Source organism: Pristiophorus japonicus, chromosome 17 (genome assembly GCF_044704955.1).
Source record: "Pristiophorus japonicus isolate sPriJap1 chromosome 17, sPriJap1.hap1, whole genome shotgun sequence".
NCBI lineage: Eukaryota > Metazoa > Chordata > Chondrichthyes > Pristiophoridae > Pristiophorus > Pristiophorus japonicus.
Genome location: NC_091993.1, coordinates 15,619,730 through 15,646,898, shown reverse-complemented (window position 1 = coordinate 15,646,898; position 27,169 = coordinate 15,619,730). Strand labels below are relative to the sequence as shown.

The following is a 27,169-nucleotide window of genomic DNA, read 5'->3' as shown; positions in this document are numbered from 1 at the left end:
GTTGTGTGCGTCGCCGCTTGTCTTTGCGACCTGAGAAGATGGCGGACATGGCGGATCTGTTCGGCAGCGAAGCGGACAGCGAAGTCGATCACAAAGGTAACGCTGGTCCCGGGGCTTTGAACACTGCGCGGGGCCTGGTTAGCCTGTAACCCTCACGGTCCCGGCCAGTAAAGTGTTCCCTCCAGTTTACTATCTGAATTCGTGAAATCTGCTGACAAAAAATGACCATGAAAACTGGTAATTTGTCAATAAAACCCCAACCACACAGGGCCCCAGTCTCACTGTGACTGACTCCACACCCTCTGAGGAGCCACTCAGTTGTTTAAAACAATCATTGAGCATGAAGGGTGCTCACCGCCTTTTAAAGGCAACGAGAAATTAGTGATAAATGCGGCCTAGTGCTTGTCACCCAAATTTTAAGAACGACATTTAATGTTTTAAAAACCCTGCAAACAACTCATTAAATTGGAATATTATGCATTTTTGGACTGCTCCACGTTCCTGATATTTGTGCAGCAGTAATACTTCTCTAAAGCAATGATAATGGCCCTCCTACAGATCCAATTTTCTTCTTGAGTGCAAAAGAATTGTAGTACACTGTATGCATGGGGGGAATTGATGAGTTGGTGTCCCAATTTTATTCTTGTCTTTTTCTATTAATGTAGTGAGGTCCAGCTCTGCTGAATTGATAAATGGGCATTTACACAAGCCTTGGTTGAGGGTGAATAAAAGAATATATGGAATGCTGTTTATTTGGTGCCTGTAAGAAACTTGTGGGGAACAGGCAGTTGAATGTAATTAAGAAAATCCATTTGACTAGTGTTGTATCTACGTGGCTGGGACATGATTTCTTTCTATCGAGGATGTAGAAGGTGTTAAGTGTTCGACAGAATTTTTGCACTGGCACAATTGTTGGGATTGTTTGAGAGTATGAAAGTCTAGAAAGTTTCAGACAATACTCTGATCCAGATTCCATCACACTGTTTTGGGATTGCCTATCTAAAGACCCTTTGATCTGACGTAGAGGAAAGTTGTTGAACCTCCTTGCACATGAGCAGGAAAGACATCCCAACTTTCTGATGTCAGATGTAATGAATTCAGCTGCAGAAGAACTGTGTCGGATGTTCCAGCTTTCCCACTTCACCGGTGTCCTCGACTGATGGAATACAGTGAGTGATGTTTGGCGTGGAGGCTGATTGCCCCGCCGTGCAAGTAGGAATTAGCTAAACAATACAAATGAGCAATAAATCTCTCTCCTCCTTTAAGACATCCTTAAAATCTACATCTTTGACCAAGCTTTTGGTCACCTGTCCTAATATCTCCTGATGTTGCTCAGCGTCAAAGTCTGTTTGATAATTGCTACGTTAAAGGTGCTATATAAATACAAGTTGTTGTAGTAGTCCAAAATTTGAAAAATAACGTGTTTATTGGGTAGACAGATTCGACTATAAAGTTTGCTAAAGTAATTCACTTATCCTAATTCATGATGTTTATTTTGAACATGTTTCACAATTCTGTTTGGACAGCAAATTCCTTTTTCTTTTAATCAGATTGAAAGACTGATCATAATTTTTTTTTAAAGGAAACTATTGTGAGGTACTAGTATGGTATAGTATTAGGCGGTCCCTCGTATCGAGGATGACTTGCTTCCACACCAAAAAGGGATGAGTTCACAGGTGTTTCAATGAGGGACCTGACATTCTAGGTCCCGACCTACAGATTGAAGGGTGGAAGATGCCGGTACGTGGATTCTTTTAATGTGGGGTGGCCGTTGCACACCAACCACCACACGGGCTTGACAGAGCTAGGTCTTGATCCAGTGGCAAGGGTTAACCAAGACGACCAGAGACCAAGCTTTGCTGCACGGACCTAGTGTGCACACATGCTCCTCCTATCCATAGATCGCAGTGTGGGCTGTGCCCAAAACCCTCTGTACTGTAGTCATCCAAGTCTCTGATTAGTATGTTGTGCTATTTGATAACTTAGCGACATCTTTTTAAACCAGTGATGGAGTGATTGAAATCCTCCAGTTCGAGAGGTTTGACACAAAACCATATAACTTAATCCAACTGAATCTTCCGACCATTTGTCCTTGTGTGTTTTGAACGAGTGGAATATGGAAGACTAGTTTGAAATGTTTAAAATGAAATGTGTTACTCACTTTCTCGAAATGGTTAAGGTATTCTCTGTTAATCACAACGCACAGTAGTTAGAGATGGGGCTTGAGGCTAGGTGCTAAAATGACATGCCTGAGCATCCCAGCTCCAGAAATGGCAGCTCAGACCACAGGCTGTTGATTTAAATCTGTTTTTAATTTGCAAATATGTGCACAGATTTCACAAAATTGTAATTTTGGTAACAAAGGTAGAAAAGGGGTTCAACATGCCAAAGGTGGGCAGAGGAAACGTTACAAGGACACCATCAAAGCCTCCCTGATAAAGTGCAACATCCCCACTGACACCTGGGAGTCCCTGGCCAAAGACCGCCCTAAGTGGAGGAAGTGCATCCGGGAGGGTGCTGAGCACCTCGAGTCTCATCGCCGAAAGCGTACAGAAATCAAGCACAGGCAGAGGAAAGAGCGTACGGCAAACCAGCCCCACCCACCCCTTCCCTCAACGACTATCTGTCCCACCTGTGGCAGGGACTGTGGCTCTCCTATTGGACTGTTCAGCCACCGAAGGACTCATGTTTAGAGTGGAAGCAAGTCTTTCTCGATTCCGAGAGACTGCCTATTATGATGATATTGGATGGACACGTGGCAGATTCCTCTGGGCCACAAAATGGTTGTCTCACTCCAACACGAGCTGCTTCAGTTTAATGGAAGGCATGCATTACTGCAATTTCTGTTTGGCCTTTACATCAATTTCAATTGCAGAAACCCTTGTAAGAATCAATTTCTGCCACTTGCATTATTCTCAATCCATGGCCCCTTTAGCTTGGATGCAGAATGCACCATGGAGCATCAGGTTCACTTTACTCACATCAAAAACCTGATAAAAATTTGGAATGGCTGAATTTGTTTGAAAATAATGTTTGAAAAATATTTTTTTATTTATATGTTTATTTCTCAATCACCAGAATAGTAATTCTGTTGTACCCTAGAATTCAGCTTTACAATAATCATTATTTGGCTTTGCATCACAAAAAGGAATGCAGATCAATATCAAAATTCTTGAATAAAGTGTGGTTAAACCTGTTCTTTTCAACATAGTTGCAAGGAGGCGCAATTGATGACCATTAGCAAACAAGTTAAATGGGACAAAATAAAATCATTTTGTGAATTGAATTAGCTGATTTCCTATCACCAAATAGCCCTTAAGCACCCGAGTAATACTGAATACACAGTGGGAAACTTCCATAGCAGAGAACATCTACCTTTTCAAAAAAAAATATATAAATCATGATCCTTGGCTATGTAACTGCTCCTGTTCCCACAGGCACAAGCCTTATGCGATTGATTCCACTACCTTAAACTGCAGCATATTGGCCCAGAAATCCCGGTCAGCTGCTTTCCGCGGGCAATCGGGTAAAAAAACTTTAAAAAGAAGCGCACTTACCTGAAGCTGCTGCAACCACGTGAGTTCCCGGTCCTGAGGCCTCCACTGACTGCGCGTCAGGACATGCGCAGGGCTGCGGCTGCAGTCACATGGCTCTGGGCAGCCAATCAGGTAAAGTAGGTCCCTTGCAGTCAGATTCAGGTGAATTTATAATGGGGAACAGAAATGGCAGACCAGTTGAACAAATACTTTGGTTCTGTCTTCGAAGGAAGACACAAATAACCTTCCGGAAATACTAGGGGACCGAGGGTCTAGTGAGAAGGAGAAACTGAAGGAAATCCTTATTAGGCGGGAAATTGTGTTAGGGAAATTGATGGGATTGAAGGCCGATAAATCCCTGGGGCCTGATAGTCTGCATCCCAGAGTACTTAAGGAAGTGGCCCTAGAAATAGTGGATGCATTGGTGATCATTTTTCAACAGTCTATCGACTCTGAATCAGTTCCTAATGACTGGAGGGTAGCTAATGTAACACCACTTTTTACAAAAGGAGAGAGAGAGAAAACGGGTAATTATAGACTGGTTAGCCTGACATCAGTAGTGGGGAAAATGTTGGAATCAATTATTAAAGATGAAATAGCAGCGCATTTGGAAAGCAGTGACAGGATCGGTGCAAGTCAGCATGGATTTATAAACAGGAAATCATGCTCGACCAATCTTCTAGAATTTTTTCAGGATGTAACTATTAGAGTGGACAAGGGAGAACCAGTGGATGTGGTGTATTTGGACTTTCAAAAGGCTTTTGACAAGGTCCGACACAAGAGATTGGTGTGCAAAATTAAAGCACATGGCATTGGGGGTAATGTACTGACGTGGATCGAGAACTGGTTGGCAGACAGAAAGCAGAGAGTTGGGATAAACGGGTCCTTTTCAGAATGGCAGGCAGTGACTAGGGGTGCTGCAGGACTCAGTGCTGGGACCCCAGCTATTTACAATATACATTAATGATTTAGGTGAAGGAATTGAATGCAATATCCCCAAGTTTACAGATGACACTAAGGGCTCAAGTTTCGGGCCGCGCCTAGAACGGCGCAGCCCCGACCTGGACGCCCGTTTTTCGCGCACGATAGTGCGCTTAAAAAATATTTACAGATTCTAGCTGCAGGGAGCACGAGCTGTGGGGGGCAGAGGCAGGCCCCTGTGCTGAAAACAGTGCCGGTACCTCTGCACAGGCGAGCTACAGTGGGTGCGCATGTGCAGTATCTCCAGGCGCCCGAAACTGTGTGGGAGGGGCCCGAAGCACGCAGCCCCTAGCCCTGGCCGAATGGCCTCACTGGGGCTGCGTGGATCAGGCTGCACCTCCCTCGTCCAGCTCCTGCTCTGACTCCAGCTGGCTCTCTCAAACACCCCCCCCCCCCGACTCGACTCCCCCCAGGACCCGACCCGCCCCAGCGGACCCAACCCGACTTCCGCTCCTCTGCCCCGGACTCGACCCGACCCACACCCCAGGACCCGACACCCTCTTCTCTCCCCCCCCCCCCCCCCACCCCCCGGGACCCAACCCGACCCCCCGCCTTTAACTCCGCTGCAGGGGGCATGCCCCACCCGAAGTCTTGGGCCGGGCCCGTTCAGCCTCCCTCCCACACTTCTCCCCTTCTCTACCTTCTCCCTCTCTCCTTCCCTCCCTCCCTTCTCCCCCCCCCTCCCTCCCTTCTCTCCCCCCCTCCCTCCCTTCTCCCCCCCCTCCTCCCTCCCTTCTTCCCCTCCTCCTCCCTCCCTTCTTCCCCTCCTCCTCCCTCCCTTCTTCCCCTCCCTCCCTTCTTCCCCTCCCTCCCTTCTTCCCCTCCCTCCCTTCTTCCCCTCCCTCCCTTCTTCCCCTCCCTCCCTTCTTCCCCTCCCTCCCTTCTTCCCCTCCCTCCCTTCTTCCCCTCCCTCCCTTCTTCCCCTCCCTCCCTTCTTCCCCTCCCTCCCTTCTTCCCCTCCCTCCCTTCTTCCCCTCCCTCCCTTCTTCCCCTCCCTCCCTTCTTCCCCTCCCTCCCTTCTTCCCCTCCCTCCCTTCTTCCCCTCCCTCCCTTCTTCCCCTCCCTCCCTTCTTCCCCTCCCTCCCTTCTTCCCCTCCCTCCCTTCTTCCCCTCCCCCCCATCTCCCCCTCCCCCCCATCTCCCCCTCCCCTCGCTGTCAGAAACACAGACACTGAAAGACAGAGAGTGACATACACACACACACAGACAGACAGAGATAGAGACACACTGGGGGGGCCGTCCCAGCACGCTGTTGGAGGGCTCCCGGTGCTGCAGTCGGTAAGTATTGATAATTTTTTTTTATTTTTTATTAATTTTTTTTGATTGATTTATTGGTTGATTTATTGATGTATTTATCATTTATTATTGATGATGGCTCTTTATTTGTAAAACTGAAGTGTTTAATGTTTGTAAACTTCCCTTTAAACCCCCACCCCCCCCATTCCCTACGCCTGATTTGTAACCTACGCCTGATTTTCTAAATGTAGACAAGGTTTTTCTGAGCGTACAAAAATCTACACTTACTCCATTCTAAGTTAGTTTGGAGTAAATTTTCACTGCCTAATCTTTCAAAACGGGTGTAAGTGGCCAGACACGCCCCCTTTTGAAAAAAAAAATCTGTTCCAAACTGAAACTGTTCTAACTGACTAGAACTGGAGCAAACTAAATGCCGAGAATTGCAATTTCTAAGATACTCCATTCTAAACCAGTTGCTCCAAAAAAACAGGAGCAACTCAGGCCGAAACTTGGCCCCTAAGCTGGGTGGCGGTGTGAGCTGTGAGAAGGACGCTAAGAGGCTGCAGGGTGACTTGGACAGGTTAGGTGAGTGGACAAACGCATGGCAGATGCAGTATAATGTGGATAAATGTGAGGTTATCCACTTTGGTGGCAAAAACACAAAGGCAGAATATTATCTGAAGGCAGCAGATTAGGAAAAGGAGTGGTGCAACAAGCCCTGGGTGTCATGGTACATCAGTCATTGAAAGTTGGCATGCAGGTACAGCAGGCGGTGAAGAAGGCAAATGGTATGTTGGCCTTCATAGCTAGGGGATTTGAGTATAGGAGCAGGGAGGTCTTACTGCCTTGTTGTACAGGGCCTTAGTGAGGCCTCACCTGGAATATCGTGTTCAGTTTTGGTCTCCTAATCTGAGGAAAGACGTTCTTGCTATTGAGGGAGTGCAGCAAAGGTTCACCAGACTGATTCCCAGGATGGCAGGACTGACATATGAGAAAAGACTGGATCGACTGGGCCTGTATTCACTGGAGTTTAGAAGGATGAGAGGGGATCTCATAGAAACATATAAAATTCTGATGGGGCTGGACAAGTTAGATGCAGGAAGAATTTTCCCGATGTTGGGGAAGTCCAGAACCAGGAGACATCATCTAAGGAGAAGGGGTAAGCCATTTAGAACTGAGACGAGGAGAAACTTCTTCACTCAGAGTTGTTAACCTGTGGAATTCCCTACCGCAGAGAGTTGTTGATGCCAGTTCATTGGATATATTCAAGAGGGAGCTGGGTATGGCCCTTAGGGATAAAGGGATCAAGGGGTATGGAGAGAAAGCAGGAAAGGGGTACTGAAGGAATGATCAGCCATGATCTTATTGAATGATGGTGCAGGCTCGAAGGGCCGAATGGCCTACTCCTGCCCCTATTTTCTATGTTTCTACATTTCTATCTGTAAGTTAGAGTTCCCATTATTATGAATGAGAACACCCCCCCCCCCCACAACACCCAAAACACAAAAAAATAGAAAAAATACACCACATATTTTTTAATTAGTTATTTATGTATCATAAAAAATATATACTTTTCTGATTTATAAAAATTTTTAAATTATGGTTTAAAATAAACTTACCATGTGGGGAGGGTTTTTAACAATAAAATGTGTTTTTATAATTTCATTTTTAAAATGTTTTTGTGTATTTTAAAACTCGCACCTGTAGAAGTAGCCTATGTGCCTGCTTTATCAGGCGCAAGAGTTTTCAGGATGTCCGCTGGGCAAGGTAAATACCGCAATTTTGCCCTTGCAAATGTCCTGGCTGCCGAAATACGGAAAATCTGTCAAATTCCAACTCGACAGATCAGAAAAGCCGGTTTTCAGCGCATGCGCATTGTGCACTGAAAACCAGCTTTTGTGATGCCTTCCCAGGTCCCTAGACACTCCGGACGGACCCGGGGAGGCTGGGATTTATGCCCCTATGGGCCCAAGTTTCCACATGATTCTCGCCTGATTTTTAGGAGCAACTGGTGGAGAACGGACTATTTTAGAAATCGCAATTCTCCACATTTTTTTTTCTGCAGTTCTAGTCAGGTAGAACAGTTCTACTTTAGAACAGAATTTTTTCTTCAAAAGGGGGCGTGTCCGGCCACTGACGCCTGATTTGAAAGTTTCCACAGTGAAAACGTACTCCAAACTAAAGTAGAATGGAGCCAGTGAAGATTTTTGTAGAACTGAAAAAACCTGTTCTACACATTAAAAAATCAGGTGCAGGTTACAAATTAGGCGTCCAGAACGAGGTGGGGGGAAGGGAACTCATTAAATTCGACAATAAATCCTTATTTATACTTATACAAATATTATACAAATAAATCCAACCTGAATAAACATTTATAAGCAAAGAAAAGATATAAATAAACCATCTTCCTACCTGTGTGAAAGTGCTTCAGGCAGCTCAGCGATGTTCCCGCGAACGGGAGGGGGGGGGGAGGGAGGGGCAGGCTCCAACGCGCGCGCGCACACGCTCCAACGCGCACGCACAGCGTTGCCGGCAGGGAAAACAACTAATTTAAATAGTACCCGCCCCCTCCCACTTACAAAATCGGCGCGAGTGTAGGCTCCGCCCCCCTGCACGCCGCGCCAGGCAGACAAGGAGCTGCAGAACGCTCGAGAATCGCGATTTTTTTTTTTTTAGGCGCCGTTTTAGGCGCGAAAAACAGGCGCCCAGCTCGGAGGAGCGCCCATTTTTTTTCTTGTGGAAACTTGGGCCCATTATGTGCAGTGAACTAATGATGTAATTGCAATCTACTCAATGAAAAGATTAGATAGTATATTGCAAGAATACTTTATAAAGGCACAGCTTGGAGAGCGATGTTCATTTTACCAAATCAGGAATGGAAAAACTGTAAAATACTATACCTGTTTAAAAGGAAGTACTTACAATATTTCAAATGGTATTTCGATTGTGAATTTTTTTTAGGTCAAATGGCGGCTTTTTGCCAATGCAACTTGTGCCGTTTCTCTAAAGCCAGTGTGCTGTGGTTCTTCATTGAGGTGGATTGTTTCCAGGCTTTATAACTATATGAAAGCGGCAGACAGGAAAAGACCAACTGGTCCATTTAGCCTGTCCCTTTGTTCTGCTACTTCATTGTACCTGTATTAGCATAATACTACACAAAAGATATGTCTTTTAATCTGAATACTGTACAGCAATGGAACCAGATTCATCTGATTGATTTTTTTGCTCCACAGATTTTGACTCTGGATCTGGATCAGGCTCTGATTCGGAGCAGGAACAAGCAGCGTCAGAAAGCAATCCTTCCGGGAGTGAAAGTGAGAGGGAAGATGGGAATGAGGATGAAGCTGAGAGAGAGGCTGCCAAGCCGAGCAATAAAGAGTTATTTGGAGAGGACAGTGAGGATGAAGTAGGCTCCAGACACAGTGGAAGTGATGACGGGTCCGATAACCAGTCCATAGCTTCAGCACACTCTGATCAAGACGACATTCAGCATTCGGAGGTAGAACAGCACAGCGGCTCGGAAGAGCAACAGTTTGATCATGAAGATGACGACAATCGTTCTGATGCGGGCAGTGTGCACTCTGATGCGGGCAGTGTACGCTCTGATGCGGCCAGTGTGCGCTCTGATGCTGGCAGTGCTCATTCGGATGCTGGCAGTGCGCGTTCGGAGGCTGGCAGTGCGCGTTCGGAGGCTGGCAGTGCCCATTCTGATGGCAGTGCCCGTTCGGAGGCTGGCAGTGCCCGTTCGGAGGCTGGCAGTGCCCGTTCGGAGGCTGGCAGTGCCCGTTCGGAGGCTGGCAGTGCGCGTTCGGAGGCTGGCAGTGTCCGTTCAGATGCTGGCAGTGCGTGTTCAGATGCGGGCAGCGTCCGATCCCACTCCGAAGCTGGCAACGTCCATTCCGATGCTGGCAGCGTCCATTCCCGATCTGATGTCGTCAGTAACCATTCTCACTCTGATGCTGCCAGTAACCAATCGGATGCTGAGGGTTCTGGAAAGGAGGTGCATTCTGAGAATGAGAAATGGGAGAGAGAGTCCAGAAGTGACCAATCAGATGAAGAGGAAAAACCGCATCATTCCGAAGAGGAACAGCACCTTTCAGACGACGAGCAAGAACATAAATCGGGTAAATTATTTTGTATAAAGCAGGATTGAACTTGGGGGGGGTGGGGGGGTGGCCTTACTGCTCTGTAGGGCTCAGGTCCTCATTGGGCAAGTTTGTTGAGCCATTGGTGAAGCCCAGTCTAAAATGACTTGCGTGAAATAGCATGTCAGGGAAGCCCTCTGAGTGGTGTTGGTTAGAACATGTGGATAGGCCCTAGAAGATGCAGCAATTTCGTTTTTTTTTGTTGCTTTCCAGTTTCCCAGTTGTGGGTTGATCATCTTTATATCACCAGCTGCCTTTAAAAAATATTGCTTCATTATTCCCCTTTATAGTACTTGTGTGGCCCCACAAATAAGGAGTTGAAATTTCATTCCTACCTTTTTAAGATGTCATAATAATACAGTGGAAGATTCATCAGTACTTGATAAATGAAACAAGTAACCTGTGTGGAATGTATTTGCTTCATGGATTCTTTGCTTAAGAATTCATAGCAACACACTGCTATTAAGAACTAGTTGGTTTATTAGCAAAGGTTTAGCAATCACACTACACATTACCAGTTCATCCACCAGGTTCACAACCACATGCCTCATCGTGGACCCCCTGAACCCAACTGGCTGGGGTTTTATTGAGTCTTGTGAACATCACTTGACTGGCTAAGCCACTCCCAACTCAACCAACCTGTAAGCATTCTCACAGGAGCATACAGTACACTGTGTGTGGTGTTCTGTGAGCTAGTATTTATATTTCCATTGTCTGAGATCATTCCAATTTAATTCCAATTTATTTAGAGTCTGCTGCATCTTTCACTTTCCTAATGGAATATCACAACTTGCTTTAATCAGTTTTCAGTATTTTAAGTGGGTGAAATATGACTACTTTTAAAAATAAAAAGTTCATAGCTTTAGTGTTTACAATCTCGTATATTGGAAGGATTACTCTCAGAATTTGATCATGACCAGTCCTGCTCTTGTTATCACTTCAATAATTGAACTCCCCGTTACCATTACTATGTGAGCAAGATGAGCAGTGATATCAGTAGGTTTCTTAGCAAGTCAAATGCTTGTCTTTTAAACTGTTCTCGATTTCAGTTTCTGCAAGAGGCAGTGACAGTGAAGAAGAAATAGTTCGACACAAGCCAAAGAAAATAATTGCTTCAGATTCGGACTCTGACAGCGATGTAAAAAATAAAGGTAACATTCTTCTAGATGCTTAAACCTTCTGTTGTAAAGATTTTGTCCATAAACAATCTGTATTTTTTTTAAATGATGCCAGTGTGTTGGCATACTAGCTATATACCATTGTGCAATCTTTCTCTAAATAAATTGGTGTTGTGACTGTGCTGCAGATAAAATAGAAGGAGATGATCTTTTTGGGGGTGCAGATGATATTTCATCTGACAGCGAAGGTGAGAAGCCCCCTACTCCAGGCCAACCTGCTGTAAGTATTTTTCAAACATTTCCAGAAAATATATTTTTATTTTTCCATTTTCCAGAATGCTACTAATACAAAAAATAGGATACTTTTAGTTGAATTTTCCCGAATTTAATTTGAATATTTTTCCGAGACGTCTCATTTAAAGTTGTATTAAGCAGTGCCAAAATTACATATAGCATATACGACACAGAGACAGGCCATTCGGCCCAACCAGTCCATGCCGGTGTTTATGCTCCACTCGAGCTGCCTTCCATCCTTCCTTATGTAACTATCCGCATAACCCTCTATTCCCTTCTCCCTCAGATGCTTATCTAGCTTCTATACTATTCACCTCAATCACTCCCTGTGGTAGTGAGTTCCACATTCTCACCACTCGAGATAAAGATGTTTCTGCTGAATTTCCTATTTGATTTATTGGTGACAATCTTAGATTGATGGCCTCGAGTTTTGCTTTTCCCCACAAGTGGAAACCCTCTTTCAGTGTGTACTCTTCTCAAAACCTTTTATAATTATAAAATGAGAAAGATAACTGCATAAATGGAGCACTGGTAGGGGAATTGAATAAAAAAGAAAAGAAGTGATGTTGAATTTGTACTACACAACAATGAATGTGTCTTAAAATTATGCCAGCAGAAAGTTGTTCTACTGGCCTGCATCGTCAAGATTATTCGGTGTTTGTTTGTTTTTTTGTATCTTTCCACTCTTCCCTGAGAGAATAGTGGGAAGTACCAGAAGGATTTACAGGCTGATTAACAGTTTAACAGACCGTGACATGACCGCTTCTTCCGTGGCCATAACCAGTTTTATACCAGCCGATAGGGTGGTTCTTCCTATACAGCGGGAGACTTTTATGGGCTTCCACAACCCATATGGTAAACCCACACCCAACGGACGCGAGTACCCGACTGGAATACTAGAATTTAGAGCTGGAGCGCCAATCTCCCCTCGTCCTGACTGTATGGCGCGCGGTTTAACCCTTGCATCTATCTGACCTGGAGGCGGCATTGCCATCACTAAGGCTCGCTAGCTTTGGATATACTTTTACCAATCCTCCCCTCCCCCGCCTTAATGATTTCCTTTTTGCTTTAGGATGAGTACGGCATGGATCACGACCACCCAGAAGAAGAAACGATCCCAGAAACACGGATAGAAGTAGAGATTCCTAAAGTGAACACAGATTTAGGAAATGACCTGTACTTTGTTAAACTGCCTAACTTTCTCAGTGTGGAGCCCAGGTACTTGAGACTTGTGCATTGACATCTTCTTGAATGTTGATATGAACTTACAGGCCAGAGACCTCGCCCAGCTTAGATCATAAAGTGGATGCAAAAGGCTATTTGGCCCATTTTAGCTCATCCAGAAATATTTTACTGTCCTTTCCTCCAAGATGGCATCCAATTGCGTCTTGAATAATTTCAGGGTTTTTGCCTCTACCCAGAAATTAATTCAATATGTTGAGTAAAGAAGAACTTGCTGAGATAAGGTCACCTCTCAGTTACCTCCTTTTAAGGCCGAAAGCCCAAGTGTCTCTACTTCTTAACTCAGTCCTCTGATGTCTGGGATCAGTCTTCTGGCTCTTCTCCGGATTACCTCCAGGGCTCGAGTATCTCACTTATGTTTTGGTGGCCAGAACTGGACAAAGTACTCAAGATGCACTCTAACCAGAGCAGTATACAATGTTAACCTGATTTCCTTTGATTTGCACTCTGCTCTTTTGGCCTTTGACTTGAGCACATAATCCTGACTTGACACTTCAGTGTGCTACTGAGAGCGCTGCATTGTCGGAAATGACTTCTTTCATATGAGACGTTAAACCGAGGCCCTGTCTGCCCTCTCGGGTGGACGTAAAAAACCCATTGCACTGATTGAAGGAGAGCAGGGGAGTTCTCCCAGTGCCCTGGTCAATCTGTATCTTTCAACCAACGACACTAAACAAAAACAGATTATATGGTCGTGCACATCATTGCTGTTTGTGGAACCTGGCTGCGTGCAAATTGGCTGCTGCATTTCCCCACGTTACAATAGTGACTACACTTCAAAAAGTGCTCAGTTGGCTGTAAAGCACTTTGGGATGTCCTGCGGTTATGAAAGCCACTATTTAAATGCAAGTCCGTTTCCTATATAGTTCAGTATTTCACTCACTTTGTTGATGGCTGCTCCACGGTGATTGGGCATGTTGAATATAAAATCTATTAAAACCTCTAACTCTATTACAGCTCCATCTTTAGCTATTTAAACACTTCAAAATGTCAACATTTTAGTATCGCTGCCTTGTAATATTTTTAAAACATGTATTTGATACCAATTTCACTTGCATCATGATACAAGTATGTCTGCTGACAAGTAAATTGAGATAAAGGAAAATAATTCCTTTATCAAATTACAGTAGTTAGCATCAAATGTTATTTTATACTTTTCACTATATATAAAACTTAGTTCTGGTTGTGTTGACTTTCTGTAAAAATATTTATTCTTTACTATGCTCTCTAGCAGTTAGTCTAAAGCCAATTCAAGTCTGTATCATTAACTGGGACAGACTGACTAACTTGGTGGTTTTGTGAATTAGATTAATTTTCCCTGTCAATTTGCATGGGATACATCAGGATTATTGCACATATTTCATCTTGTTTGAGGACATACTATAATATCCATGGTAGTTTTGTCGTCATTTTTCAAATTATAACTTACAGTAGGTCTATCTTTCTGTGTGGGTTTCTGTTTTAGACCATTCGATTCCCAGTACTATGAAGATGAATTTGAAGATGAGGAAATGTTGGATGAAGAAGGTAGAACAAGACTTAAACTAAAGGTAATGCCTGTTTTATAGGATAAGTAGTAAACCCATCTGATTGCTAAGATTTTGCTGCATGTATTTTTGGAGCGAGGAGGTGGGGATTTTATTTTCTCATCAAGGTAGTACCTGAGACATTGACATGTTCACATTTAATTTTTGTTTTCTGGTCATAGGTTGAGAACACAATTCGCTGGCGAGTGCGTAAAGATGAAGAAGGAAATGACTTGCGCGAAAGTAATGCTCGAATAGTAAAATGGTCAGACGGAAGGTTGGTAATATTTATTATAAATAGAGACTAAAGTGAGTCTGACCAGGGTTACAGGAGCTGCAAGACTTGCTATTTTGTAATGCAACTTTAATATATTCTGCTATCTTAAGAGGATCTTGATTTAAATTTGCTTAGTATTTGTAGCAATTCCATGCACTGTTTGAGAAAACGCTGAGCATACAGTCCGTTTATTCCACCTGCACTGATAGTTGTGACCCTGTTTAAAAATATGTGTGTGTGTGTGTTTGTGCATGTAAGTGTGTGTATATATGAGAGTGGGAGACAGAAAGAGATATCTATGTTTTGATTGGTAGACTGTTGGTATTGAATCTACCATCAGTACAGGTTAAACCTCCCTTATCCGGAACCACCCCTCGTCCGGAACCATTCCCAGCCACCGGGTGGCGCATGCGCAGAACTCCAGCATGAACAACTTGAAGTCCTCCCTCGCTGCCGACTCCCGCAATTGTGGCATGACCCCGCGATCCACCGCCCCCCCCCCCATGATCTCTGCCGCACTCGCAGCCCCAAGCCAGCCAGCCAGCCCCGATATTCCCTTGCTCAGTACCTGTACCATTCAATGTGACCACCCCTCATCCAGAAAAATCCCTTGTTCGGAATAGGCCAGGTCCCGAGGGTTCCGGATAAGGGAGGTTCAACCTGTAATAACAATTAAGGAATGCTGCCTCTTTAAAACGTGATGAATTTACAGAAATGCATGAATCTAATGGTGCAGGTATACGGCACCTACCAGTTTTACACTGCTTTTTTGAGAGCCCCAATTTATGCTGCCCATTTTCACGGCTTTGATATCAGGCAGGGACAGAGCAAAGCTCTGAACGCAAGTACTTAAAAGCATGTGCAGGACTCTGCTCACCAGCTAGTGAACATTTTAACATTAAGAAACAGACAATGAAAAATTGACTCTTTTCTAACAATACAAACTATACTAACAATGCATTTACAGAGTTAACTTTGCTTGGGTTGCAGATATTCTACCTTGTGTGTTGCTAATATTGAAAGTGCCTTACATAACTGCACTATTAAGTAAAATCCTATTCTGAATTTGATAAAATAATTTTTTAATGTTACCTTTTAGCAGCAATATGACCACAGAGAGTTGAGTTACTTTCCAGACACTATGGGCCCAAGTTTCCACATGATTTGCGCCTGATTTTTAGGAGCAACTGGTGGAGAACGGACTATCTTAGAAATCGCAATTCTCCACATTTTGTTTTCTGCAGTTCTAGTCAGGTAGAACAGTTCTACTTTGGAACAGAATTTTTTCTTCAAAAGGGGGCGTGTCCGGCCACTGACGCCTGATTTCAAAGTTTCCACAGTGAAAACGTACTCCAAACTAAGTTAGAATGGAGCAAGTGAAGATTCAGTTCTACACATTAAAAAATCAGGCGCAGGTTACAAATTAGGTGTCCAGAACGAGGTGGGGGGGGAAGGGAAGACATTAAATTCTACAATAAATCCTTATTTATACTTCTACAAATATTATACAAACAAATCCAACCTGAATAAACATTTCTAAGCAAAGAAAAGATTAAATAAACCATCTTCCTACCTGTGTGAAAGTGCTTCAGGCACGGAGAATGCTGCAGTCAGCCTGAGGCGCCCATTCTTCCCGTGGTGGGGGGAGGAGGTGCCCGTTCTTTCCCGCGGGTGGGGGAGGAGGCGCCCGGTCTTTCCCGTGGGGGGGGGGGGGAGGAGGAGGCGCCCGTTCTTTCCCGCGGGGGGGGGGGGAGGAGGCGCCCGTTCTTCCTGCAGGGGGGGGGAGGAGGCGCCCGTTCTTCCCGCGGGGGGGGGGGGGGAGGAGACAGTGAGAAGGCTGCAAGTGCTGATGGCAATGTGCTTTTATTTTAAAAAATGCTCAAAAATTAAACAGCTGCAAAGAACTACAAAAATGGCCGAGTGCCAATGTTTTTTTCACACTGCGCATGCTCCAACGCGCACGCGCAGCGTTGCCAGCAGGAAAAAAACTAATTCAAATAGTACCCGCCCCCTCCCACTTACAAAATCGGCGCGAGTGTAGGCTCCGCCCCCCTGGGTGCTGCGCCAGCCAGACAAGGAGCTGCATGGCGCTCCAGAATTGCGATTTTTTTTTTTTTTTTTTAGGCGCCGTTTTAGGCGCGAAAAACGGGCGCCCAGCTCGGAGGGGCGCCCATTTTTTATCGTGTGGAAACTTGGGCCCAATGAAACTATTTTCAGATCTTGACAGAACTACTGTATGAGTGTATTCCTCTGTAATGAGAATGGGATGTGTAAAACTTCTATCCTGTGTTGGTGGATGCAACATTGTTGTCTGAACATAAGAATGATAAAATCAGTTAGGAACATAGGAAGAGGAGTAGGCCATTCAGACCCTCGAGTTTGTTCCACCCTTTAGTGAGATCATGACTCCATCCACCGCCTTGGCTCCATATCCCCTTTTATACCCTTGTCTCGCAAAAATTTATCAATCTCCGATTTAAGATTATTAATTGGATAAGCTAGCATCTACTGCTTTTTGTAGAAAAGCGTTGCACATTTCTACCATCCTTTGCGTTACATGAGGGAAGGCAGTTCTAAAATGTTAGCATTAAGGGTGACCTAGTGACTCAGCAGGTTGGTTTGCTAATATGATGTACTGTACATTGGGGTTTGCTGTTGGGGGAGGGGGGGGGCAGTGGAAGAGGAGCTGGGGAGTTCCCACTAATGGTGGGAACGCGGACTTGGATGAGTTGGCAGGGGGCTGTGCCAAGTGGAGATCGGCTCTTTCAGAAACGCAGCCACATTTCGTCCTAGTGTTGATTGGAGAATTGTACTGACAGGTTATCTGCTCATCTTCTTGGCCAGGTAATGATACGTGGTGTGGCGGAACCTAATTGAGAGGGGGAAGAGAAAGAACATTATCTCTGAAACGTTGGCAAGATTTTTTGTTGTTGTTTTGATGAATTATATCTGAATTTGATAGGTATCTGAAATAGACAGATTCTTGTCAACAAATGGGATTCAAGGTTATTAGGAACCAAGGAAATACTGTGGATAGGTAGGCTAGATTGATCGAGGAACTTCTACCTGAAACTGTTACTATGCTACATAAATTAATTTCTTGAAGACATATGATTGACTCCCCAATGAATGATAACTGTGTTCTTATGATAAAGTTCAATGATCTGTGAATTTCTGTTTAAAGGCACGAGTGCCAGAATGTAAGACAGTCTGTGCATACAATATTCAAATAATGTTTTTTTTATTGTTGTAGTATGTCCTTGCATCTGGGAAATGAAGTTTTTGATGTCTACAAGGCCCCACTTCAAGGGGACCATAACCATCTGTTTATTAGACAGGGAACTGGTTTGCAAGGTCAGGCAGTCTTCAAAACCAAACTTACCTTCAGGTATGTTGAACCCTTAGGATTTAAAGATGCAAAACTTAATCTGGTGTCTAATAAACTGTAGTTAAAACATTGTGAGAGTAACCCATCATGAATTTATCAAATAAATGCATCTTTCGTGGGAAAATTTGTTGAGGATAAACCTATCTTTAAAAAAAAAAGAGAGCTAATCTTACATTGGAAACTTAAAAGAAATTAAAATGGCCTTAAAAGGGCATTTGAATTCCAGTTCGGTAATCTAATCAGGTTAAATGGTAGTGTTGCCCATTGTGTTAAACTAATCAAAGCAAGCAAATGTTCCCATACATTAGGCCACTTGGAAAATTAAGTCAGCAACTTTGCTCAGCATTGCTCTCATAATGCTTACCATTATAAAGTTGTGTTTCTTTCTGTAATATAAAAATGTTACACTGGTCACAACTAGTGCATAAGACATACTTCACAGAAACATAGAAATTAGGTGCAGGAAAAGGCCATTTGGCCCTTCGAGCCTGCACCGTCATTCAATATGATCATGGCTGATCATTCAACCTCAGTACCCCTTTCCTGCTTTCTCTCTATACCCCTTGATCCCTTTAGCTGTAAGGGCCATATCTAACTCCCTTTTGAATATATCTAACAAACTGGCCTCAACAACTTTCTGCGGTAGAGAATTCCACAGGTTAACCGCTCTCTGAGTGAAGAAGTTTCTCCTCATCTCGGTCCTAAATGGCCTACCCCTTATTCTTAGACTGTGACCCCTGGTTCTGGAACTCCCCAGCAACGGGAACATTCTTCCTGCCTCTAACCTGTTCAATCCCGTCAGAATTTTATATGTTTCTATGAGATCCTCTCTCATTCTTCTAAACTCCAGTGGATACAAACCCAGTTGATCCAGTCTCTCCTCATGTCAGTCCTGCCATCCCAGGAATCAGTCTGGTGAACCTTCGCTGTACTCCCTCAATAGCAAGAACATCCTTCCTCAGATTAGGAGACCAAAACTGATCACAATATTCTCGGTGTGGCCTCACCAAGGCGCTCTGTACAACTGCAGTAAGACCTCCCTACTGCTATACTCAAATCCTCTTGCTTTGAAGGCCAACATGCTATTTGCCGCCTTCACTGCCTGCTGTACCTGCATGCCAACCTTCAATGACTGATGTACCATGACACCCAGGTCTCGTTGCACCTCCCCTTTTCCTAATCTGTCACCATTCAGATAATCTGTCTTCCTGTTTTTGCTACCAAAGTGGATAACCTCACACTTATTCACATTATACTACATCTGCCATGCATTTTCCCACTCACCTAACCTGTCCAAGGCACTCTGTAGCCTCTTAGCATCCTCCTCACAGCTCACACTGCCACCCACTTAGTGTCATCTGCAAACTTGGAGATATTGCATTCAATTACTTCATCTAAATCATTGATGTATATTGTAAATAGCTGGGGTCCCAGCACTGAATCCTGCGGCACCCCACTGGTCACTGCCTGCCATTCTGAAAAGGACCCGTTTATTCCAACACTCTGCTTCCTGTCTGCCAACCAGTTTTCTATTCACGTCAGTACATTACCCCCAATACCAAGTGCTTTAATTTTGCCCACTAATCCCACTAATCTCTTGTGTGGGACCTTGTCAAAAAAACCTTTTAAAAGTCCAAATACACCACATCCACTGGTTCCCCCTTGTCCACTCTACTAGTTACATCCTCAAAAAATTCTACAAGATTTGTCAAGCATGATTTTCCTTTCATAAATCCATGCTGACTTGGACCGATCCTGTCACTGCTTTCCAAATGTGCTGCTATTTCATCTTTAATAATTGATTCCAACATTTTTCCCACCACCGATGTCAGGCTAACTGGTCTATAATTCCCTGTTTTCTCTCCCTCCTTTTTTAAAAAGTGGTGTTACATTAGCTACCCTCCAGTACATAGGAACTGATCCAGAGTCAATAGCATGTTGGAAAATGATCACCAATGCATCCATTATTTCTAGGACCACTTCCTTAAGTACTCTGGGATGCAGTCCATCAGGCCCTGGGTATTTATCGGCTTTCAATCCCATCAATTTCCCTAACACAATTTCCTGATTAATAAGGATTTCCTTCAGTTCCTCCTTTTCGCTAAACCCCCAAGTTCAGAGGTTTTTCAAACCGTCTCTGGAAGTGCAATTTTCGCACCGATTCCTCCCCCACCCTTTCACAATTTTCTATCCATCACTTTGGAAGACCCCACAGTTGCTGAAGCCCTCGAATACTTGTCCAAGTGCCCGCTCTTCGTGTATTAACTTAGCTAGCTCATACCGGCAGGCTGTTTGACTGACCGGAGCCAAGCCTGATACTTTCCTCATCTGATGTCTGCATGTGCAGTTTCCAGCTGATAGTCAGTGGATGATAATTCAGAGTGAGTGCCCTGGTTGATTATTTTCCCCACCCTGAAGCTAATTGTGACACTCTAATTACTGTCCCATCTCAAATCAGTACCTCCCTGAGTTAGTCTCTCATTGCATGACATGTTTAGCCTCTAGGCTATCGGGTGAATTTTTATGGTAAATATAATTTCTTTTTAAAAAGTAGGACTAAACTATCTCTATCCCAATGTATCACAGGCCTCACTCCACAGACAGTGCTACCCACAGGAAGATGACCCTATCTCTGGCAGATAGGTGTTCAAAAACACAAAAGATTCGAATCCTTCCTATGGCTGGCAGAGATCCCGAATCCCAGCGTTCTGAAATGATAAAGGTAAACAATTCTCACTGAGCAATAATGAAAAATATTGAAATGGAGTTGCTCTGTCTTAAAACATGTACATATATGGGATAAATTAGATAAATAGTGCTGTTGTCAATGGAGTGAATATCCACATGTGCATTTGCAACTGCACTTTGAAGTGACCTATAAATGTAAAAGCAACTTTTGATCTTGGCAGAAAGAGGAGGAGCGCCTTAAGGCTTCTATTCGCCGAGAGTCTCAGCAGCGCAGAATGAGAGAGAAGCAGAGTCAACGAGGCCTCAGCTCCTCCTACCTGGAGCCTGATCGGTACGATGAGGAAGAGGAAGGTGATGAGACCATCAGCCTTGCAGCCATCAAGAACAAATACAAGGGAGGCATTAGAGGTATGGAGAACGACTGAGATCTTTGAGAACCGAGCAATTCATCCTCATGGATGTTTTATCATGACAAAACTTTCCACACCAACTGTGTGTTTCTTTCTCTGCTGGGAAAGTCGTCTCTTTGTGAATTCTTTTCATACAAACTGGCGTAATACTTTATGAATAGTCATTCTCTGTCCCTCAGTGTGAATCTTTGAAATTCTCTAGCCCAGAGAGGTTTGGAGGCTGGGTCATTGAATATATAGAAGGTAAGACAGATTTTTGAACGATACGGGGGTCAAGGGTTAGGGGAGCGGACAGGGAAGTCAAGGTCAAGATCAGATCAGCCATGATCTTATTGAATGGCGGAGCAGGCTCGAGGGGCCAAATGACCGACTCCTGCTCCTATTTCTTATGTAATGTGCACAAGTAGGATTCTGAATGATGCAATTCGTATTTCAGTTTCTGAGTCTAGATTCTGCCGTTTCAAATGTAGAATTTCTATAGATCATTTTTAAATACTGAAATCTGGAAAGCTTTCACCTTTTAAAAGAATCAAATAACAGGTGTAAAGTTATAAAAATTTCTCCAAAATGACACATATTTTTTCCTCCAAAATTAACGGCCAAAAGAAATTGCAGGCATGCGTGGCTAATTCAATTTCATTCGCAGGCCGCCAATTGTGGGATAAAAAGATGTATTCTACCAATTTTTGTTAAAGGAGGAATTCTACCGCTAGCTTCCGTGATTAGCTCAATGTCATACTAAGAGGCGTTTGGTGGTTTGGTGTCATAGTAAGAGGTTTTTGATGAAAATAGCAGATCATGACTGTTGCTAAAATAAAACTTTTTAGTGATTTGATGACAGCTGAAAAGCTAATCATAGCATTCTTGATTTTTAACGATTGAGTCTAATGGTCGCAAGTATCGGAGAAAACCGACCACGGGAATGATTTTCATCCCAGTTTTTAGGTGGGAATGGAGCAGTAGCGGACGGAAAATCACAATGCAGCAATTACCACCTTATTCCTGCCGTGACTTTAGAACAAGCCACAATACAGGTGGAAGCCTACTTAAAATAAGCAAATTGAAGTCCCGTGCCCTATTTAGGACCCTGATGCAATATTCCTTTTCCACTGGGTGGAGTGCATTCTGCCTAGTGGACCGGAGCATTGAGTGGCCAAACCTGTATTCCCTAAAGGGACTTGTTGCAGGCTGCTCAGAGAAATAATAAATAAATAAATAAGCTTTGCCAGTGGTTTTTGTGGGGCCAGGAGGATCATAAATGTTCAAATCCTCAAATCTTCCTGCCTGCTGCTGGCCCCTCTGTGCACCCCCCCCCCCCCCCCCCCCCCCATGCTTCACTTCTAGTGCTCGGCTCTGCAGAGGCGCCACTGGTTTTCCTGCCCCCAGCCCCAATCAATGAGGCTGTCTGTCAGCACTCTTCCAACATTCGTGGCTCACAGACATTGTAATGAGGCGTGATCATGAAAACAGTTCAGGCCTCAATGCTGGTGTCATCAGGCAGGCAATGCTGTCACCTCACACACCGCCTGCCCAGTTTTATGTTCTAATTGAAAATCACTCTTTCCCACCCCCAGAACTCTGTTTATACTTGTGTAACCGCATGCAGTATTAAAGGGGAACTAATGTCAGCAAGAACAATATAAACGTGCTCATTTTTATCACTCATTCAAAATACAGAATATGTTCTAAGAAACTTGTAGGCTGAAATTGTGCTGTACGACATTAACATGCGAACACTTCATGCATTCATATGAAATGTCTGTCCAGTATTTTAACTGTAGACTGCTAATATCTCAGCACAATATTATCATGTCAGTTAATATAATTATGATTAACAGTAGCACATTAAACAAATTAACTAAAATTCATTAGATTAATTTCAAACATACTCCTTTAGTTAATTATCAGATAGACTTTCGTCTGCAACAGCATGCCTGTAAATCCATCGATAAACTTGCAAGGTATAAGTAAGGCCATCATTGACCTAGCTGTCGTGGCTAGCTTCCTGGAATACATCGCTTAGACGAGATCTTGGAGGAGCATGACTGGATTAGCTGAAGAGAAGAATAGGACAGAGCCAGCACCAGGGATTGACGAAAAGGAAAAGTGGGAATGGGGAACTCGGGTCCAAGCAGCCAATATGTGCACGTAAATGGACATGGGGCCATATTCAATTATTGCGAGGCATGGCATGGCAGGAACTTAGGATAGAAGTAGATACGCGAACGGTAACCGGTCCATTATCTGAGGGCTAGACTTTGGGGGAGGGAGAAGTTTTCAGGCAGTAGGCAATGGTGCACTGGTCTAGTTTGCGAGCCAGTTGGGGAGTGAAGGTTCAATTTGATGTTAGTGACAGCAAAAACCAATCTGGGAGCCAGTTGAGGAGCAAAGTCCAGTTCAGGAGCCAGAAGAAGAGCAATGTTTGAATCAGATGTCGGAGCAGTGGAGTATGGACCGAAAGCCAGCAAAACGCCATTCAGGGAAGCAGCAGAGAAGCAGAGCTTGATTCAGGAAACCAGCAGAGGAGTGGAGTTTGATCCGGGAAAAATGCGGAGATACAGAGTGATGCGCAGGATACAGGAAAAGAGTGAAGCACATCCTAGAAGATGAGCAGGGCAGTGGATCTCAGCCCAGGAATCTAGGAGGCAACTTTAGATAAAAGTGTTACCGTTCAATGGTAGGCACAGACTTAGCAGCAGAGGAGGTCCAGGTGAACAGCAAGTCCTCGTGGCAGAAGAGTCCATTCAGAAGTCCCTATTCTTTTATCCAGTGCAGTGCTGAGAGAGTGCTGCACTATTGGAGGTGCCATCTTTTGGATGCGATGTTAACCGAGATCCCGACTGCTCTTTCAAATGGACTATTTCGAAGAAGAGCAGGGGAGTTATCCCCAATGTCCTGGCCAGTTGTCTTGATCAATCCTTGCCACTGGACCAAGACCTAGCTCTGTCAAGCCCGTGTGGTGGCTGGTGTGTAACGGTCACCACACGTTTAAAAAAAAAACCCACACACAGGCATCTTCCATCCTTTAAGATGTAACTCATTGTAACACCTGTGAGCCCATCTTTTTTTGGTGTGAAGAGGGACTGCCTATACTATACTATACCTGGCCAGTATTTATCTCTCAATCAACATAACAAAAAAAAACAGATTATCACATTGCTGTTTGTGGGAGCTTGCTTGTGCGCAAATTGCTGCCGCGTTTCCCACATTACAACAGTGACTACACTCCAAAAGTACTTCATTAATTGTAAAGCTCTTTGAGACGTCCGGTGGTCGTGAAAGATATAAATCCAAGTCTTCCTTTATTATTATAAGTATTAGATAGTGCTGGGTTTCAGTTTAGTCCAATATACTGCTAATGCAGAGCCATTTAATTTTAAGTTAGAATGTTCAGTTTTGAAAGTTACAAAATAAGAACATAAGAACATAAGAATTAGGAACAGGAGTAGGCCATCTAGCCCCTTGAGCCTGCTCCGCCATTCAATAAGATCATGGCTGATCTGGCCGTGGACTCAGCTCCACTTACCCGCCCGCTCCCCGTAACCCTTAATTCCCTTATTGGTTAAAAATCACTTTAAAAATCTTCATATTTTAAAACGAAGGTAAGTGTCATAAATATCTGGTTTGAATTGTATCTGTTTCAGCGGAGCGTGACCGGATTTATTCCTCCGATAGTGATGAGGGGTCTGATGACGACAAAGCACAGAGGCTCCTAAAAGCCAAGAAGCTTGACAGTGATGAGGTTTGTACAGAAAGCTTGCTTGCTAAAGTTGAATGTTTAGATACAAATAGGAATAGTTACTGCAAATGTTTGTAAAGAGACAAATGCTATCCACGTCCAGTTGCAGCCTGATTTTATTTAAAAATGTTGACCAAGAGCTTGACGCCTATCGTTAGGTTTTCACATTTAGGCTGTTCAGATTTCTGTGAATGATGTGCAGATGTAGTTCTAGCGAGTCAACATGGTTAAACTATATGACATTTTCTGAACCCAGTTCTAAATTTGATGTATAATATTTATTTTGTTGAAGGTTTGTGAAGAAAGTATGTTCTGAATTTTTATATTTATATATAATCAATATAAATAAAATTTTAAAATATATATATATCAACCATAGGTGTCACAAATAAAAAATGTACTTTATTGGATACCTGAAATTTGTCAGCATAATTTTGAAATGCAGACATATGTATGAGAATCTCATTCCTCATGGAAAAAAAATTAAACGCTGTATTAAAATAATATATCGGCAGCCTACTTGTTGTACTGGTGGACCGTGCAACATTCATTCAGATGAGCTGGATTTGAGTTTTGAGCATCCTTTGCACTTGACTATATTATGTGAGTTCTGATAGTTTTTAGCCACATGGTATTGACCATTCCATTTTGATTTGGGGGGAAGTAAATTATTCCAGAGCTGCATTTATCTTTGGGAAGCTGTTTCCTGCCTGAGCAGATTATGAATATTAACTTTAGGTGAGTGGTTGACCCACACTGCCCTGCCCGTCTAGCCAAGGGAGGTAGACCGCAAAAGGGAACAATATGGGTGTAAATTGTGTGAAGTCATGCCTTATAAACATTCTGAATTTTGACCTTGAAAAAAGGAACTATGGCTTATGACAGCTTCAACATATCGTGCGAAACAATGAACTTGATATTTATCCAGGAAGTTGGACTTTAAAAAAAATTATGATCATATTTATCCGATTACGCAGTTAATTATTTCAATAGTATTTAAATATTTTTATAAAATAGGTCCCAAATCCATTTAATAATTTAAAGAAAATTCAAAACTCTTATTTGTATTGCCGCTTTGGAAAACTGCTGAGGCGAGCAGGTACCTTCTGAGTATCATCCAAGTTTCTCACCACTCCCCATCGCCAGTATTTCCGATAGAGCCAATGGCCAGCTCATGTAATTAATATCAGTGCAGTGGCTGCTTCGTGCAAGGGGAAATCTGAGGCAGCAGATTCCTGTAGGGCTGAAAATGAGTACGGTAGAAGATTTTTAGCCTATATTTTGTATTGTAAGAATTTTGGGGCCTGATTTATCTGCGCCGGTTCCGGCGTGGAATTGGCCTCTTTGCGTTAAAAAAAATTGTTGCAGTAACGGGGTGTTTGCGCGGCGCTTGCAGGGTGCCGCGCTCAGCACATATGACGTCAGCACGACACTGACGCAGCACACCGTCCCTTTTTTTTTTGGAAATTCGTAGCCAATCGTTCCAATTCTTTGTCAAATCACAAACGCCAGAGGTCACCTTGCACACAGCAAGGATCACTCTGCGCCAATGCTCTTAGCCAAAAGGCCTAGAGCCACTGCACCGTTCCTGGAAGTACTGCAATACCAGGTTCGTGCCATGGAGGTGGATGGGTCAGGGCCCCCCCCCCCCCCACCTCCGTGGAGGTGGATGGGTCAAGCCACCCCACCCACCTCCTATTTCCAAAAAAAGCAAGCATATACCTTCCTGATCCAGGGAGAACCACCTTGGGGTTATGGTGGTTACTGGGCAGCTGCGAGCTCTGCAGCCACTTTAATGGTGCCCACTGGGCCAGCAGGGAGGGTGTCAGCCGGGCCAGCGGCCTGGCACCCAAGATGGGGGTTCCGGGTTGCATGTTGGTGGCCCAGCCGCAACGGTGGTAGCCATTGTCGGACCAACTGAAACGTCGGCTGACATAAAAAAGATGACGGCCGCCACGCTACTACCTCCCCTTTAAGGACGGCCGAGGCGCTGTCGGTGACATCACCCCACTCCGACCTCCCGTCCCGCGGAGCAATTTCCAGTGTGCTAATCGTGGGGCACGGCGCAAACCACTTTTCGCCGGCGCTGCTCTGGGGGTGGGGCTCTCTGGCTGCCACGCCCGGGCAATAACCTTTTATCACCCCATTAAATATTTGGTTATTGAAATAATCTATTAGATAATTCTTTTGATTAGGTACTCGACTGATTCTCATCATTGTCTTCGAAAGTACTTTACAGCATCAAGTTACCTGTTCTCTACTTATAAACGTGGTGGATGCTTATACTATTGTATTTTCTCTCCCCTCCGCTCTTTTCCTATTTAGGAAGGTGAGCATTCTGGAAAGAGAAAAGCGGAGAATGATGAGAAAGGTAGCAGCAAAAGGGCAAAGAAGTATGTGATTAGTGATGAAGAGGAAGATGACGAATAAGGTTCCGAAGTGGGTCAGATGGCTGGTGTCATCGGACATTAAATTGTACAGTTATTTTGTAAGTAACTAAGTTGTCTGATTTTTTTTTTGGATAATTTTGGTAATCATTTGTAATTTGGTGGTTCATGTATGTACCAAGATTCAAAAATTAAATTTTTT

At 43.9% G+C, this 27,169-nt stretch overlaps 1 protein-coding gene across 1 annotated transcript; it reads left to right on the top strand.

The window, feature by feature from the left end:
• Positions 1 to 27,169, top strand: leo1 (LEO1 homolog, Paf1/RNA polymerase II complex component). The gene is made up of 12 exons (XM_070858419.1): positions 1 to 96; positions 8,987 to 9,877; positions 10,948 to 11,049; positions 11,205 to 11,296; positions 12,383 to 12,528; positions 14,018 to 14,102; positions 14,261 to 14,355; positions 17,609 to 17,743; positions 20,330 to 20,465; positions 20,653 to 20,839; positions 24,486 to 24,583; positions 26,906 to 27,169. Exons 1-12 carry the CDS (start codon positions 39 to 41, stop codon positions 27,008 to 27,010), a joined length of 2,130 nt encoding a protein of 709 aa, XP_070714520.1. The 5' UTR covers positions 1 to 38; the 3' UTR covers positions 27,011 to 27,169.